Consider the following 16,821-nt stretch of genomic DNA (forward strand, 5'->3'; position numbering starts at 1 on the left):
CGAGGCCTGAAGGAGGTGAGGAAGAGGCACGTGACTCTTAGGGATGAGCGTTCCGGGCAGAGGGACAAGCAAGGGCACAGAGCTAGAGGTAAGAGCACAGTAGGCAGGAGCGGAGCGAGGTGCGGGGAGGGCGGGAGGGGCTGAGGGCGGAGCTGGCGGTGTGTGTTTGTGGGGGAAGGGCAGATGGTGTAAGGACTTCCGGGTTTTGCTCTGAGTGATGCGGGAGCCCTTGCAGGGTCTTGAGCAGCTGAGTAACATGATCTGACTACCTTTTAAAAGGATCCCTAATGAGAATCCCAAGGTTTTCACGTTTGCCACCCTCACTCAAGGTGGCCTCTGGGTTCTGGCGTTTGGTTCTCTCAGGGGAAACAGGAACGAGTCTGGGTTTGGGCATCTCCCTTCCTTCCACAAATGAACAGTTCTTTTTTTTTTTTTGCAGTACGCGGGCCTCTCACTGTTGTGGCCTCTCCCGTTGCAGAGCACAGGCTCCGGACGCGCAGGCTCAGCGGCCATGGCTCACGGGCCCAGCCGCTTCGGGATCTTCCCGGACCGGGGCACGAACCCGTGTCCCCTGCATCGGCAGGCGGACTCTCAACCACTGCGCCACCAGGGAAGCCCCAAATGAACAGTTCTGAAAGGCCCAAACCCATCAGTGACGAGAGTCTCCTGGCTCAAAACTAGTCCCAGCAGCTGAACGTCTGAGCACCACGGCTAGCCTAGGAATTTCTTTGAATTTTTTCGAAGAAACAAAACCCTCCCTAGAACCACTGTGTGGTTCACCTTTCAATTCCCCAATCACTGAGCCCTGGCCTCAGGCAGAGTTTGAAGTTAGCTATTTGATCACTCACTTGTTTCTCCATCGGGCCCCGGCCTTAAAAAAAAAAAAAAAAAAAAAGCAAGGAAGGAGAAAAGAAAAAGGCTTCTGGATGCAGCAGAGACCATTAGTTTCCAAGCCCTCTGAATCTTTACAGGAAACTGGATTTGCCAAAGCTCCCTTCAGGCTGAGATGGAGAACACAAAAGAGGTCACTTAGGCCCAAATACATAAAAGGAGGTCAGAATGGAAGGGTCACTGCACCCCAGTTCCCAGAATTTACTCCTCTGAATGCCTGCCTAGAAACGGTTTCCAAGCATTAAGTTACAAAGGGGAGAAAATCCCACGCCTGTTTCCACTCCGGCTGGTCCTGAGTTGGAGCCCCACTGCCCATCTGTCCCACTGCCCTAGTCAGAGAGGGAAGAAAGACCTGGTCCTTGCCTCCCAGAAACACAGACTCTGACTTGGATCACACCTCACAACACTTAAGTGGCTCCTGTAAAGGCACTACCTACACCTGTCAGACGTGGAGTTTCCCAGCTGAGATCTGGAAGACGGCGTCTACCTCAGTTTGCCCATCTGTCAGATGGGTGAGATACCACCAGCCCTATTTACTTTGCAAAAAACCTGGTCAGGATGAAAAAGGAAGCAGTGGGAAAGGGCTCTGCAAAGGACTGACTGGGTCCACTGCCAGAGCAAGGACAGGCCTTTGTGTTTCACAAGCCTCAAGGTACCTGCCCCCACAAACCCTGGCCCACTCCTGGATCCCTGGGATCGATCGCCACCCTCCTCCACCACGCTCCTCATCTGGGAGGCTGCCTGTGTGGGCTGCACCCCTGGGCTTCCTTCCTATGTGAGGAAGTTCAGCCAGCAGGTCGGGGGAGAGTGAGGGTGGGTGTTTATCCCCTGACACCTTCCACCTGGCACAGTGGACTGGCTGCAGGTGCCCCAAGACCACAGCTACTGTCGGGGAGCACTCCCTCCCTGTGTTTCAGACCTGAGGGTGGCTACACTTCCCAGCAGTCACCAGCCCAGCCCTACCCTGGCCCTTGTGGTTCCCTGTAACTTGCCCACGCCGTGTAAATAGGCCCTTTTATAAACCCCCCTTAAATCACCCACATCAGATGTTCCATCTGTACCCAGCCTTTATCTCACCTGAACCTCACCAGCGACCCTGGGGGTTCACTGGCTCTTCCCTTTCCTTGTGGGGCTAAAGGGTTCCTATGGCCTCATAATAATAATAATGGCTGCCAGTATCTTCACCCCCCTCATCTCACTTAGTACTTATAACAGCCTCTTGGGGAAACTGAGGCTCAGGGAGGCTTTCACTTGCCCAGGGCCAAACAATTTATAGGTGGTAGGGCCAGGATTTGCACCCAGGCCATCTGACCCCATTGCTTACGTTTAACCGCCACCCCCTACTGCCACCCCCTACTGTACACACCACCCCCAGCCTTTCTTGTAGGGAAGCAGCCATGTGCTTCCTCCATACACGTGTCTAGCCATGTGGCCACAGGTTCTCCCTGACCACCTAATCTCTTTGTTGACTAGCTGTGTGGCTCTGGACAAATTACTTAACCTCTCTGTGCCTCGGTCTCTTTACCAGTAGAATGGAGATATAATAGTACTTACTTCAGAGATCCATTGTGAGGATTTAAGGAGTCAATATGTGTAACATCCTTAGGGCCTTACATATAGAAAACACGCAACCCAGGTTACCCATTATTATTACTGTGGTTATTTCCCAACTTACCAAAATTCTCTCCCCCCCAGATGTCCATCTGGGCATCATACTTTCCCAAGTGGTTAAACCAAGACTTGTCAATCACGAAGATTCCTCCAGCTATGACAGGCGTCCTGGGAACAAGGAGAGGAAAGAAGCAACACATGAGCTGGAAGATCTGAACCCCTCTAGACGGCCCCAGGGCCCAGGCCATTTGCCCTAGCATCCCCCACTTGCAGAGTCACTGGGGTCGGATATCTGGCCCGCTTGCTGGCCTCTGGCCTCTCTCTCCCCCGGGCCCAGAACAGAGTTAGCCCTGGGATCGTGCACCCCTAGGAGCCCTGGCAACTGCAATGGCCCTCCCAGGAGCCTCCAAAGCCCCTGACTCAGGCAAGGAAGGGGTCTCTCCAGAGCCCACAGCAGTCCTGACCTTATGGGCTTGGTGGGGTCTGTCCGGGCAATCTTCTGCTCCAGAGGGATCTGCTCCCACTTGAAATGCAGGCTCCAGTCAAATCCTAAGGGCCGGACTAGGGTGAGGATGCGGCTCGGGGGCTCTTGTCCCCTCACTCCACCCCCCCCCGAGAGTCTCCCTTGATCAGAACCCAGCTTGTAGAGGGCCCTGGGCAATTCACGTAGTCATTCCTTCATTCAGAACGAGACAGGTCCCTGTCCTCATGGAGTTTCAATCTACTGGGTAAGACAAAGACTTACAAAGATAAATCAGTAAATGGATAATATGTCAGTTGGGGTTGTAAAGTGCTAAAAAACAAAAAGAAAAGAAAGGAGGGGTACCCATGCTATTCTAGTAAGGGTAGCCAGGAAAGGCTCTCTGAGGAGGTAACATTTGAGTAGAGACCTGAATGAAGAACTGATCCATGCAGACATGTAGGGAAAGGGAATTCCAGGTGGGGGGAACAGCAAGTGCAAAGGCCCTGAGGTGATTTCCCTAAGGAGAAATGTCTGGCTCCCTTCAGAATCCCACTCAGCCTCAACATCTAACTAACAACTGTGTCCATTTATCGGAAATCCGAGCCCCAAATAGGAAATCCACTCTGCGCATTAGCTCCTGGCAACAGGTTCTCTGGAGCAGCCTGCCCAATAGAACTTGCTGCAATGACGGAAACGTCCTACATCTGCACTGTCCAACAGGGTAGACACTAGTCACATGTGGTTATTGAGCACCTGAAATGCTGCTAGGGCAGCTTAGGAACTGAGTTTTGAATTTTACTTAATTTTACTTAATTTATATTTACATAGCCAGAAGTGGCTATTATCTACTGTATTGGACAGCACAGTTCTAAAGTCTAGACCAGAGCTGCCCAAGAGAAATACAATGCAAGCCGGAGACGCAAGCCACACATGCAATTTAAATTTTCCCAGTAGCCATGTCAAAAAGTAAGAAGAACATATGAGATTAATTTGAATAATGTATTTTTAATGCAATATATCCAAAATACCATCATTTCAATCATTATCATTGATGATCATATTCATAATCAATACAAAAAATTATTAATGAGATATTTTATATTCTTTCATACTAAGTCTTCAAAACCTGGTGTGTATTTTTTCTTACAGCGTATCTCAGTTCAGACTGGTCACATTTCAAGAGCTCAATAGCCAAATGTGGCTAATAACTACCATATTCGGCCAGCTCTAGACCATTTCCAGGCGTACAGGTTAGGAAGCCGTGCAAAGTTGAGGGCTCCCCCTTCCTCACCCCCAAGATGACAGCAGTCATATCATGTTATTCTGCCAGGACTTGTGGCAATGGTCCCCGGGGCTGGCAGTATTTGAGAAGGATGTGTCAAAGTTTGGGGGGAGGGAAAGATCAGAGACTAGCTTGGCCCTGTCCCTGATTGTGCCAGGAGCCTGCAACTGCCAGCCCTGGCCCTTCGTCCCCAACCCCATGGCTCTACACAATCCCCTTTCGTTTTCTAGAGGTAAAGGGGGTGGGGGTGTGAGACGCTCTGGCACAGTTGGGAAGAAGAGCACCAAGCCAGGGCTTTTGCCTGCCCTCACCTGCCTCCTTTCAGGTCTAGAGCCCCTCCCCTGGGAGCCGGACCCACCTCCCCGAAGGTCAGCAGATGCAGCAAGGTAGGCAAAATTATCCAGACTGATGACATCAATGATGGGGCTCACCACGCGGGTGTGATCCTAGGAGAGGACACATGAGATGGCGTGAGGCCAGGGACTCTGTGAATAAAGGCCCAACTGCCTGCTCTGGGAAGAAGTTCTCTTCGAGGCATTGGGCACTCAGCACCTTCTGCAGGACACGTTAGGCTCCCAGGAGCTGTCCTGCATCACCACATCTAGGCTCCCAGAAGGCCCCTCTTGGGTCTCATGGGCATGATGCTCTCCCAGCCTCTTCCTCTCACATCATGCTGAGCCCTGCCAGGATCTCACCTCCTCAGTAAAGCCCTCCCTGATTGCTGCAGGCTGAGGACTTCTTCCTCTTTAAACTGCTCTCAGTTATAGACCAGACAATTCCTGGGACAGTGAATCAGATGCTGCCTGATGTGGATCTTCTGTTGCTGGTGTGAGCTGTTGTTTTACTAATTGTTGTCCGTCTTTGTACATGTTGAGGTTGAGTCTTTCCACCTGGACAACCGGCAGCTTAAGGGCAGGGACCCTGCAGTCTCTGTGTAACCTGGTGGCACTCCTCTCATGCCACATCCACTTCAAAGTCAGACTCACGCTCCCTTCATCATCTCCCAGACACAAATCCACCTCCAAAACATTGGTGGGTAATATGCCAACTTTACTAAAGGTTTTTTTCTGGGGGTGAGGGGTGGGGGGATAGTGGTGGTGGTGGATTCTGTCATATACCACGTGCAAAACTTAATTGCCCTCCATCAGCAGGATGTCTGTTCTCTTCTTTTCTCCCTCCATGGAGGGACATGGAACAGAGCTGCTTCTCCCTACTCTCTCTGCATTCTGTGCTGACCCTCAAAATCCTCTTGTCTGCAGCTTGGAATCCAGCTCTGCCCCTCAGTTCACACTCCGTCTCAGGACGACAAAAATGTGGGACATGGCGGATCAGGGAGAAAAATCCACGGTCTCCCACAGTGTTCTATGGGGCCTCACCTTATCCTTTTTATAGACTTTTTGTATTGAGATTTAATTCACATTTTTTTTTTTTTTTTTGCAGTACGCGGGCCTCTCACTGTTGTGGCCTCTTCCGTTGCAGAGCACAGGCTCTGGACATGCAGGCTCAGTGGCCATGGCTCACGGGCCCAGCTGCTCCGCGGCATGTGGGATCTTCCCGGACCGGGGCACGAACCCGTGTCCCCTGCATCGAAAGGCAGACTCTCCACCACTGCGCCACCAGGGAAGCCCTAATTCACATTTTTATAACAATTTTATTAGATATAATTGATATACCATAAAATTTGCCATTTTAAAGTGTACAATTCAGTGGTTTGCAGTATATTCACAAGGTTGTGGCACCGTCACCACTCTCTAATTCCAAAACATTTTCAGCACCCCAATAAGAAACCCTGTACCATCAGCAGTCACTCCCCATACCCCGCTCCCTCCAGCCCCTGACAACCACTAATCCCCTTTGTATTTCTATGGATTTATTTATTCTGGACATTTCATATAAATGGAATCATATAATATGCAGCTTTTGTTACTGGCTTCTTTCACTTAGCATAAGGTTTTCAAAGTCCATCCATATTGTAACATGTATCATTACTTCATTCTTTTTATGGCTGAACAGTATTCCACTGTATGGATACATCACATTCTGTTTATCCATTCGCGGTTGATAGACATTTTGCTGTTTCCATGTTTCAGCTATTCTGAATAACACTGCTCTGAACACTCAGGCACAAGTTTTTGTGTGGGATATGTTTTCATTTCTCTTGAGTATATACCTAGCAGTGGAATTGCTGGGTCATATGGTAACTCTATGTTTAAACTTTTGAGGGAGTGCCAGACTGTTTTCCAAAGGGGAGAACAGCACCATTTGACACGCTCCCCAGCAATGTATAAAGACTCCTATTTATCTGCATCCTCACCAGCACTTGTACTGTCCATCCTTTTGATTATAACCATCCTGTAGGTATCAAGTGGTACCTCATTGTGGTTTTGACTTGCATTTCCCTAATGACTTAACGTTGAGCATCTTTTCATGCGCTGGTTGACCATTTGTCTATTTTCCATTGCGGTGCGCGGGCTTCTCAATGCGGTGGCTTCTCTTGTTGCGGAGCATGGGCTCTAGGCGCCCGGGCTTCAGTAGTTGTGGCACTCGGGCTCATAGGTTGTGGCTCGCGAGCTCTAAAGCGCAGGCTCAGAAGTTGTGGCACACGGGCTTAGTTGTTCCGTGGCCTGTGGGATCTTCCCGGACAAGGGCTTGGACCCGTGTCCTCTGCATTGGCAGGTGGATTCTTAACCACTGTGCCACCAGGGAAGCCCTTTTCTCATTTTTAAATTGGGTTATTTGCCTTTTATGGTTGAGTTGAAATCACCTCATCCTATGTTCCATATGTCCAAATCCTCCCCATTCTAGAGAACAGCAGGCACATGGGAGGGCCCCCCCCCCACCGCTTGAGAACACCATCCTCTCCTCCCTCCTTCTCAGGCTTCCCAGCCTGACTCACCCTCACTCATCACTCCCTCAGGAGGAAAACAACAACACCCATTCGTAGTAGGAGCTTTGTGGCTCACCCAGGCTTTCAGCCAATTTAATTCTCACCACAACCCAGTCAGACAAATATTACAATTATCCCTGTTTTCAGATGAGAAAGCTCAATGAGGTGAAGTTACTCAGGAGGGAGCAGACCATTTAGGCTTCCTACTCTGCCTGCCCAACTCCAGAGACCGTTCATCATCCCCCCTCATGCCAAGAACATGTGGGCACGTCCAGAGCTCCCCCAGGGACAGACAGACTTACCTCCTTCACCCGCTGCAGCATGGGCTGCAGCCACTCGGTGTTCACTTCGCAGTGGCTGTCCAGAAAGGTGAGGACAGCAGCTGCGGCCACATCTGCCCCGCGAACTCGGGACCGGATCAGCCCTGCAATGGGAAGGGACAAAGGATGGTGCTGGGACTGAGCCAATTTGCTCATCCGTCCCCCCAAAGTCTTAGGGCTCTCCGCCCCTTAAGGCTGAGGTTTCCCTGAGTTATTGTGATTTAACTTTACTTTGTATTTCTTGATTTCTTCTCTCCCTCTTTTTCTTTCTCTCACCCATCCATCAACCATCATTACTCCAAGGTTATTCTCTGAGTGCCCTCTGCATGCCAGACACTGGACTCTGGGGACACAATGATGAACAGTCAGAGTTTAGTGAACAGAAGTTGCCATAAAGTGTGGTTTGGTACCAAAGGAGAGCCAGAAACCACCACTCAGGAACCTCAGGGTGGTCCTCTCCAGCTGCACTATCCTCTACGACATGCAGAGAGTCTTCTAGACTGAGACAAGCTGGAGTTAGTATGCCAGCCCCTTCACTAACTGTAGCATATTATTTAACCTCTCTGAGCCTTAGTTTTCTTATCCAGAAGATTCAGAGAGAATAATCCCTGCCTCTTGGGGACAGTGCGTGGTGCCCAGGAAACCGACATGCGCAGAGATTCCACTCTGCTTCCACCTCATTCCCCAGTCTCGTCGAAGGCTCGTCAACTGTCAAAAAATGGCCTCACTTTTGGCAGCACCCTGGTCAGAGCTGGGGACTTGCCTGATCAGGAGGGAGGAGACCCAGAGGGTCCTGCCCCTGACAGAGCAGCCACTGGTGTGGGGAGATTTCCCTGGCCACACCTCTGCCCCGTCCTTCTACTCCATAGGGAGCTGTAAAGCACCTAATCATAAATTTACATCTATGTTGGGTAAAACCCCAGGGAACAGCATACTCCCAGGCCTAAAGGCACCTGCAACCCAGGGCTTGGGAGAGAGCTCTCTCTGGACCCTTCCATTCCAGTTTGAAGGTCCCTTCGGCCTGACTAGACTTTCTTAAATACACCCATCACATCTCTTTCTTTCTTTCCTTCCTTCCTTCCTTCCTTCCTTTCCTCCCTCCCTCCCTCCTCCCTCCCTCCTTCCTCCCTCCCTCCTTCCTTCCCTCCTTCCTTCCTTTCTTTCCTCCCTCCCTCCCTCCCTCCTCCCTCCCTCCTTCCTCCCTCCCTCCCTTCCTCCCTCCCTCCCTCCTTCCTTCCTTCCTTTCTTTCCTCCCTCCCTCCCTCCTTCCTCCCTCCCTCCTTCCTTCCTTCCTTTCTTTCTTTCCTCCCTCCCTCCCTCCTTCCTCCCTCCCTCCCTCCTTCCTTTCTTTCCTCCCTCCCTCCCTCCTTCCTCCCTCCCTCCCTCCCTCCTTCCTCCCTCCCTCCCTCCTTCCTCCCTCCCTCCCTCCTTCCTTTCTTTCCTCCCTCCCTCCTTCCTTCCCTCCCTCCCTCCCTCCTCCCTCCTCCCTCTCTCCCTCCTCCCTCCTTCCTCCCTCCCTCCCTCCCTCCTTCCTTCCTTCCTTCCTTCCTTCCCTCCCTCCCTCCCTCCTCCCTCCTTCCTCCCTCCCTCCCTCCCTCCTTCCTCCCTCCCTCCTTCCTTCCTTCCTTCCTTTCTTCCTTCCTCTCTCTCTCTCTCTCTTTTTCTGTCTCTCTCCCTCTCTCACCTTCAGTGGCTCCCTGTTCTCTGCTTTATCAAGTCTAAATGCCCCCCCCATCATCTATCCTCACCCCACTCATTCCTCGTGCTGACCAGGCCCAATTCTCCCAGGAAGGGAGACTAAGTAGAGGGAGGTTAAGAGGCTGGGCTCTGGGTGGGCCCCCTGCCCCGGGGTGGAATTCTGGTTCCTTTATTCATCACTCCAGGCAAATTACTGAAACTTCCTAAACCCCAGTTTCTTTATTTCAAAACAGAATGATGGGCTGTTATGGGGACTGAACATGAGAATGTGGGCAGAGTGAATGCTACAGGGTGAGAATGCAGGAAACGTAGGGAGAGACTGTTAGTACTTCCTGTACCCAGGCCGGACTGATGCCTTTGCTTGCAGAGTCCCTGGGCCTGGAACGCCCTCCCTTGTGCTCTATTCATCTGTCTCACAACCCCTTCACCCAATCCAGGCACCCTCTCCGATCATTCCCCTCTCCTCCATCTCCTTTCTACCCCACATAATTATAACCAGCCTCAGCTCCATAATAAGCTCTCCGAGGGCAGGGACCACATTTATACTTCTTTTGTGTCCCCTAGAGTGCCGTGTACAATCCTATGCTGTAGTCGGTGCTCCAAAACACCTCTTGATTGGAAGTGAGGTCACATCTGCTTTATACTGCCCTGTGGTTTTCTCAAAGCATTTAATCCTTAAAACAACTGTGCAGGACAGAAAGGGTACTATTATTATTCCCATTTCTCACGAGAGACAACGAAGGCAGCCGGAAGTCATACTGTGATAGGGGCTGACCCAAGATAGCAAGAGGGTCTTTCCCCAGACCTTGGTCCTGGCCACCAGGAAGGCAGCAGGACCACGCTGGCTTGGTATGACATGGCCCCAAAAGGGAGCGGGGAGGTGCAGAAGTCTAGATCAAAAGAGCTCTGAGGTGGCACCTAGGGTCCAAGAACTTACCTTCCCGCCGGTCGTTGCGCAGGCATTTGACCTTGGTGATCCTGGTCAGGAGAAGACAGTCTTCAGCTGAGGGTGGAGAGAAGGACGCAAGCTCATTCAGATATTGACGTCAGACCACATGTGGTTCGACCACTACTGGAACCTCCCAGGAGCTTCTCCAGACCAGGCCCAGGGGAAGGCGAGGCATGGAGGAGAGTGGCCATCTCCACTGGCCAAAGGATTGCCCTGTCCTCCACTCCCCGGCCAGACTGAGGACTGCCTGTACTTGTGGCATTACCCGCCAGGGGGCACCAGAGAGCGCCAGCACTGTCACTGGTCCAACAGCCTCGGCGCTAGATTGTGGGGACAATATTCTGCACACGGCAGTTGTGGTAATGAAGGCTGCTGCTGATGCAGTTTAATTTTTTTTTTAATGTCATCTCACTGGTGTCCCATCAAAGCAACACCACTCCTTTTGCACCAGGGAGCAGAGCCAGGGAGGGCACCTAGAAAAGACTGAAGATCCCTGTGGGGAGCAGAGGTCAGCCTGTGATGGCCAGAACAACCTCAAGAGCGCTTCCCTTGGCATTCCGGGGAAATGGGGTGTAAAGGGGTGCAAAAAAAGAAGGTGCACACTTACGATCTGAACTGAAGTCATCCACTAGAATGATCTCCTGGATCAGGCTGGCAGGAGTTCTGTTCAGGACGCTGGAGGAGTGACGGGGACAGAGGAGCCCAGATTTAGGGGCCACCTTCTACTTCCTTCTTCCTGCCGTGGGTTCCCCCACCGCCCACCTCGGAAGCCAGCACACTGGCCACGGGCAGCTTCTAGCAAACCTTCCGGGCCCTGGTCAATGGCTGAGGGGCAGTGTGTTCCTCAGGCTCCTCCAAGACCCTGCCGACCCTGCTGCCTGGACCCTCAGGTACTTGGGACCCACCCCAGATAGGGGGTAGGGACTGCCCTAGTTTAGCTGTTGAGGCAGGACCTTAGTTGCTCTGGCTACCTGGGCTTAACAAGCCCACCTGAGGACAACACCCGCTGGCCCCGAAGCTGTCTGCTTGGAAAGCTAGCGAGGCTCCTTCTGGCCTGATGGGTCAGGAGGGGTGTTCTCAGAAAGCTCCCCTGCCAACTCTTTCCCTCCCACCATCCCTCCTCCTCCTTTACGCCCTGGTGAAGGAAACCTAAACTTCTTTAATCCCTGGGTACTCCATTCCGAATCCTATTCTTTTTTTTTTTTTTTTTTTGCGGTACGCGGGCCTCTCACTGTTGTGGCCTCTCCCGTTGCAGAGCACAGGCTCTGGACACGCAGGCTCAGCGGCCATGGCTCATGGGCGCAGCCACTCTGCGGCATGTGGGATCTTCCCGGACCGGGGCACGAACCCATGTCCCCTGTATCGGCAGGTGGACTCTCAACCACTGTGCCACCAGGGAAGCCCCCGAATCCTATTCTTATCTAAGTTCATTAAGAAATGAGGTGAGTAGAAGTCAGACTTGACCACGGGGCCAAGCTTAGGAGAACAGGAGGAGCACCGCTCTCTGAATCGCTGACAGGTGCCTACTGGGCTGGCATCCATCCACCTGAGGCCTCAAGCCCATCCCCATCGCCCTGGGCTCCTGACCCCTGCATTTCTGCCCGAGTCCTGGGGACTTGACCTTGTGTTTGTGCATCTCGCTAACAGTTGGACTTCTTGGGTCTCCCTGACCCTGATGCACCAGCCTCAGCCTCTCAGAAGGGCAGAACCCCCCCTGCCAGTGCCCGCTGGTCTTCACGCTGTCTGGCCACAGCACCCAGTCTCAGTGTCCTCCCCTGCCAGGGCCCAGCAGATCCCCGAGGCCTGGGGGAACAGCACCGCGGAGATGAAAGGTCCAAGGTGGGGCTTACCTTTTCACCGTGCGCAGGAGGGTAGAGCGGGCTTCGTTGTGGAAGGTGATGATGATGCTGGTGGCCGGCAAGTCCGACGAATAGGACACGGATGGGCAACTGAGAAGAGAGCAGAGAGGTCAGAAGGCAGCTGGGAGAGTGATCTCAGGGCAGGCTTAAGCTTCTCTTTGGCCGGCCTGCTGCGCCCTGAAGCCAGGCGTGGGCCCTGGGCCTCCACACCCATGCCCACCCCGCTCAGGCCGCCCAGCCTGGAGTCCTTGGAGGGAAGCACGGGTTGGGGGACCTTCCCAGGCCTGGATGCTCTTTACAAAAGACCTAGAGCACTCGGAGCCCCACAGTCACTGAAGTGTTGAGGAGGGATCGACGTGTATAGGCACCACACAGGCCCCAGGATCAAGCCCTGGACCAACAGACAGAACTCCCTGCCCGATGGGGCAGCCAAGAGAGACAGAATGGTGGAGGGGAGAAGAGGGAAAATGGCCTCTCTTTGTCTCTGACACGCTGTAGCTTCTTCCTTCGGATGTAGCGGCTCCTGACATCTGGTGGGATCTGGAGGGGAATCGTTCCCATCCTGCCCTCCCGTGAATTCCTCCCTCTCGCTGACACCGTTAACAGCCACGTGGTGACACCAGGCAGGGGAGCAGTCCCACTCTTCCCACGGGCCCTGGGACACCTAGGGGAAACCGAGTCTCTGAGGAGACACCAAACCACTTCCCCCTACCTCACTCCCTCGCCCAGCAGCTCTGCGCTCTGCCTTCTCCAGACACCACATTTTGGGCCCATTGGCTTCCCCATGCTCAGAAAAGGGAATTAAAATGATCCATCCCTGCCAGGCTTCCTCCTTGTCGGTTCTGCGACTGCTTCTGTGAATGCATTTATTGGTGCTCCTGGGGCCGCAGCGGGAAGGCAGCCGCAGTGCTAGTTTTCATGGCAATCTTCTTTATTACAATTGCTCTCTGACTATTCCAGCGGTGACTGTTTTTTCATTATGGCAAGAGGAGAGATTGAAGGTGGAGACTCGTATCCTCCAGACGGGACACTACAAGGGCCTGAACGAGGGAGGGGGCTGATGACTTGCCCGCTCACACGGAGCAGAGTCCGAGCTGGGATCAGCATGGAAGGTGTCCTTGATCCTGGTCTAGGGCCTCTCCCACCTACCACTCTGGGAGAACAAAAAGCAAAAGACTGCCGAGCATTTCTGGGAGTTGCCGAGGAAGTGGCAGCAGTGGGGCAGGAAGAGAGGAAGGAGAGGGATACCAGTGGGGCGGCGCACAGCACTCTACTGTTTGCACAGTGCAGGCAGGGCTGGCGGCCCCCCTTCACCTCAGACATCACCAGACGGGCACCAGGAACGCCAGGCTAGCCTACCCCCTTCAGACCTCCCCGTGGTCCCCTGGCAGGTCACTCTTGCTGGGATTCCAGCCTGAGGTATATAGGGGCCTCTCTGGCCTCGCTGGGAAGTCTCCTTGGACCTCTCAGGCTCTCAGGAGGTCAATGAAATAAAGATGAGTCAGGAAAACGACAGATGGTAAGGGTTTGAATGTCTCAAGAGCTGGACCGAGTCTGAGGAAATCTTCCTCATTTCTTAAATCCACATGACTGAAAGAAAAGCCAACTGGTGCTGGCCCTTCCCTCCACCTTTCTTTCTCCACCGGCACAATGGAGGCCACACCTGTAATGGCGCGTGTCCCGGATGGGCCGGTCAGGGCTCAGCTTGTCGCTCTCCAGCTGGTTGAAGGCATGCTGTCTGTAGGGGTCCTCTCCAGGCTTCAGCTGCTTGGCTGCCAGGTACGCCTTCTCATCAAAGCCTTTCGAGGGTGTTCCTGTCACCTGAGACAAAGGTCAGCATCAGAGGGGCCACAGGCAAGAGGATAAAGTAGCCACTGTGTGGTAAGCACTTACGACGCGGTAGGACCCAACTGCATTACCTCATTTGTACCTGCGAGCAGGAGATCGTTATTTCCCCCATTGCACCGATGAGGAAACTGAGGCTCGTGACGGTACCCCCACGTGTGGGGGCAGGGAGTACATGGGAACTCTCCGTACCTTCCGCTGAATTTTGTGCACCTAAAACTGCTCTTAAAAAATAAACCTATTAATAAAAAAGCTCAAGGTCAGAGCTAGTGAGTCACAGGTTTCTGGAGTCAAAATGGTTGTTCTGACTCTGAAGCCCACACTCTTGACCAGGGCTCTTCGCTGGATATGGAGATGGTGACACCTGGAGGGCACCTGACCCCCAAGATGAGGTGTCCTGAGAGGTCACCAAGCAACCTGCAGAATGACAGTCTCCTAGGGATAAACCTGGGCCTGACACTGGGCTAGGCATGAAGGAGGTGCCTGATCAGTAAAACATCCAACGCTGGGACGAGATGCTGCCCAGAGAACCACCTGTGAGGTCAGGTGGGCCCTCACAGGCTAATGCCAGAGCTGCTAGGATGCAAATGCACGGGCAGTGACGCATCTTCTCTGGGACTTGTGTTTGCTGCTGAAATAGCTCACGTCAGACCTCCCGGGCAGCCTGGTTTTAAGTGCTGGGGAGTGATGGATGACAGATGCCATGGCCCAGCCTCCCTCCTCTTAGCCACACCCTGCTTTGTGCTCCCAAAGTCCCCCCATGAAAGTCACTGGGGAAAGATACATCTGAGGCGCATGGGTGAGTGGATGGATGCTGACATCTCATTATCTGAAACACACTGCCAGCCGGATGTTGCCTGGAAATATCATCCACGGTGAGTGCATCTCGACTCCGCCCCTTTCACTGGACCAGCAGCCCGGGCAGCAGCTGTGGGCCCACAGGGGCAGCAGGAAGGCGGGTGAGAGTTGTCTAGGCACAGAATCCCTGCATGAGAACTCCATCACAGGCCTAGTCTCGAGAGGGACAGTCCCAAGAAGACAGCTCGACCTGTGGAGAGGACATGGATGTGTTGGGTGATCCACCAGCAGCCCAGGGCCTCCACATTCCCCTGAGAGCCTAGCTCCCAGCCTCATGGGACAGGAATGCAAAGGTTCCGGGGAGTGCCTGTCTCCTAGGGCTGCCTCTCTGTAGTGTTCATGCCTCCTAGGAACCAGTCCCTGAGCTCCCTGAGGTCACAGCCAGTGAGGGAGGTTTCCTCATGTGTACTGGGCCCAGCCCTGTGTCACACACATACTCAGGATGGTGACAACAGCTGCACTGCCGCACTGTGATATTCTTATTTGGTGCCATGCTGGGGACTGGACAGATGGGTCCCCACAGACTCGCAATCCATTGCAGGAAAGAGAGAATGAGTGGAAGGAGGGGATTGGTTCAAGATGGTGGAGTAGAAGGACATGCTCTCACTCCCTCATGCGAGAGCACCAGAATCACAACTAAGTGCTGAACAATCATCGACAGGAAGATACTGGAACTCACCCAAAAAGATACCCCACATGCAAAGACAAAGGAGAAGCCACAATTAGACAGTAGGAGGGGTGCAATCACAATAAAATCAAATCCCATAACTGCTGGGTGGGTGACTCACAAACTGGAGAACACTTATACCACAGAAGTCCACCCACTGGAGTGAAGGTTCTGAGCCCCACGTCAGGCTTCCCAACCTGGGGGTCCGGCAACAGGAGGAGGAATTCCTAGAGAATCAGACTTTGAAGCCTAGCGGGACTTGATTGCAGGACTTCAACAGGACTGGGGAAACAGACACTCCACTCTTGGAGGGCACACACAAAGTAGTGTGCCCATTGGGACCCAGGGGAAGGAGCAGTGACCCCATAGAAGACTGAACCAGACCTACCTGCTAGTGTAGGAGGGTCTCCTGCAGAGGCAGGGGGTGGCTGTGTCTCACTGTGAGGACAAGGACACTGGCAGCAGAAGTTCTGGGAAGTACTCCTTGGCGTGAGCCCTCCCAGAGTCCGCCATTAGCCCCACCAAAGAGCCAGGTAGGCTCCAGTGTTGGGTGGCCTCAGGCCAAACAACCAACAGGGAGGGAAACAAGCCCCACCCATCAGCAAATAAACAGATTAAAGTTTTACTGAGCTCTGCCAACCAGAGCAACAGCCAGCTCTATCCACCACCAGTCCCTCGCATCAGAAAACTTGCACAAGCCTCTTAGATAGTCTCATCCACCAGAGGGCAGACAGCAGAAGCAAGAAGAACTACAATCCTGCAGCCTGTGGAACAAAAACCACATTCACAGAAAGATAGACAAGATGAAAAGGCAGAGGGCTATGTACCAGATGAAGGAACAAGATACAACCCCAGAAAAACAACTAAGTGAAGTGGAGATAGGCAACCTTCCAGAAAAAGAATTCAGAATAATGACAGTGAAGATGATCCAGGACCTCAGAAGAAGAATGGAGGCAAATATCGAGAAGATGTAAGACATGTTTAACAAAGACCTAGAAGAATTAAAGAACAAACAAACAGAGATGAACAATACAATAACTGAAATGAAAAACACACTAGAGGGAATCAACAGCAGAATAACTGAGGCAGAAGAACGGATAAGTGACCTGGAAGACAGAATGGTGGAATTCACGGCCACGGAACAGAATCAAGAGAAAACAATGAAAAGAAATGAAGACAGCCTAAGAGATCTCTGGGACAACATTAAACGCAACAACATTTGCATTATAGGGGTCCCAGAAGGAGAAGAGAGAGAGATAGGACCTGAGAAAATATTTGAAGAGATTATAGTCGAAAACTTCTCTAACATGGGAAAGGAAATAGCCACCAGAGTCCAGGAAGCACAGAAGAGTCCCAGACAGGATAAACCCAAGGAGAAACATGCCGAGACACATAGTAATCAAACTGGCAAAAATTAAAGACAAAGAAAAATTATTGAAAGCAGCAAGAGAAAAACAACAAATAACATACAAGGGAACTCCCATAAGGTTA

At 52.5% G+C, this 16,821-nt stretch overlaps 1 protein-coding gene across 1 annotated transcript in view; it reads right to left on the reverse strand.

Annotated features, from left to right (window-relative positions):
• The window catches only part of GALNT16 (polypeptide N-acetylgalactosaminyltransferase 16), a 97,214-nt gene that overhangs the window by 14,040 nt on the left and 66,353 nt on the right, over positions 1-16,821 (reverse strand). Inside the window, exons 2-9 of the mRNA XM_067732282.1 lie at positions 13,624-13,781; positions 11,952-12,050; positions 10,709-10,776; positions 10,090-10,155; positions 7,437-7,558; positions 4,606-4,693; positions 2,967-3,051; positions 2,567-2,670 (exon numbers count right to left, since the gene is read on the reverse strand). Of these exons, the coding sequence (XP_067588383.1) occupies positions 2,567-2,670; positions 2,967-3,051; positions 4,606-4,693; positions 7,437-7,558; positions 10,090-10,155; positions 10,709-10,776; positions 11,952-12,050; positions 13,624-13,781 (790 nt within the window). The remainder of the gene's footprint in view (positions 1-2,566; positions 2,671-2,966; positions 3,052-4,605; positions 4,694-7,436; positions 7,559-10,089; positions 10,156-10,708; positions 10,777-11,951; positions 12,051-13,623; positions 13,782-16,821) is intronic.

This window comes from Pseudorca crassidens, chromosome 1, assembly GCF_039906515.1.
Source record: "Pseudorca crassidens isolate mPseCra1 chromosome 1, mPseCra1.hap1, whole genome shotgun sequence".
NCBI lineage: Eukaryota > Metazoa > Chordata > Mammalia > Artiodactyla > Delphinidae > Pseudorca > Pseudorca crassidens.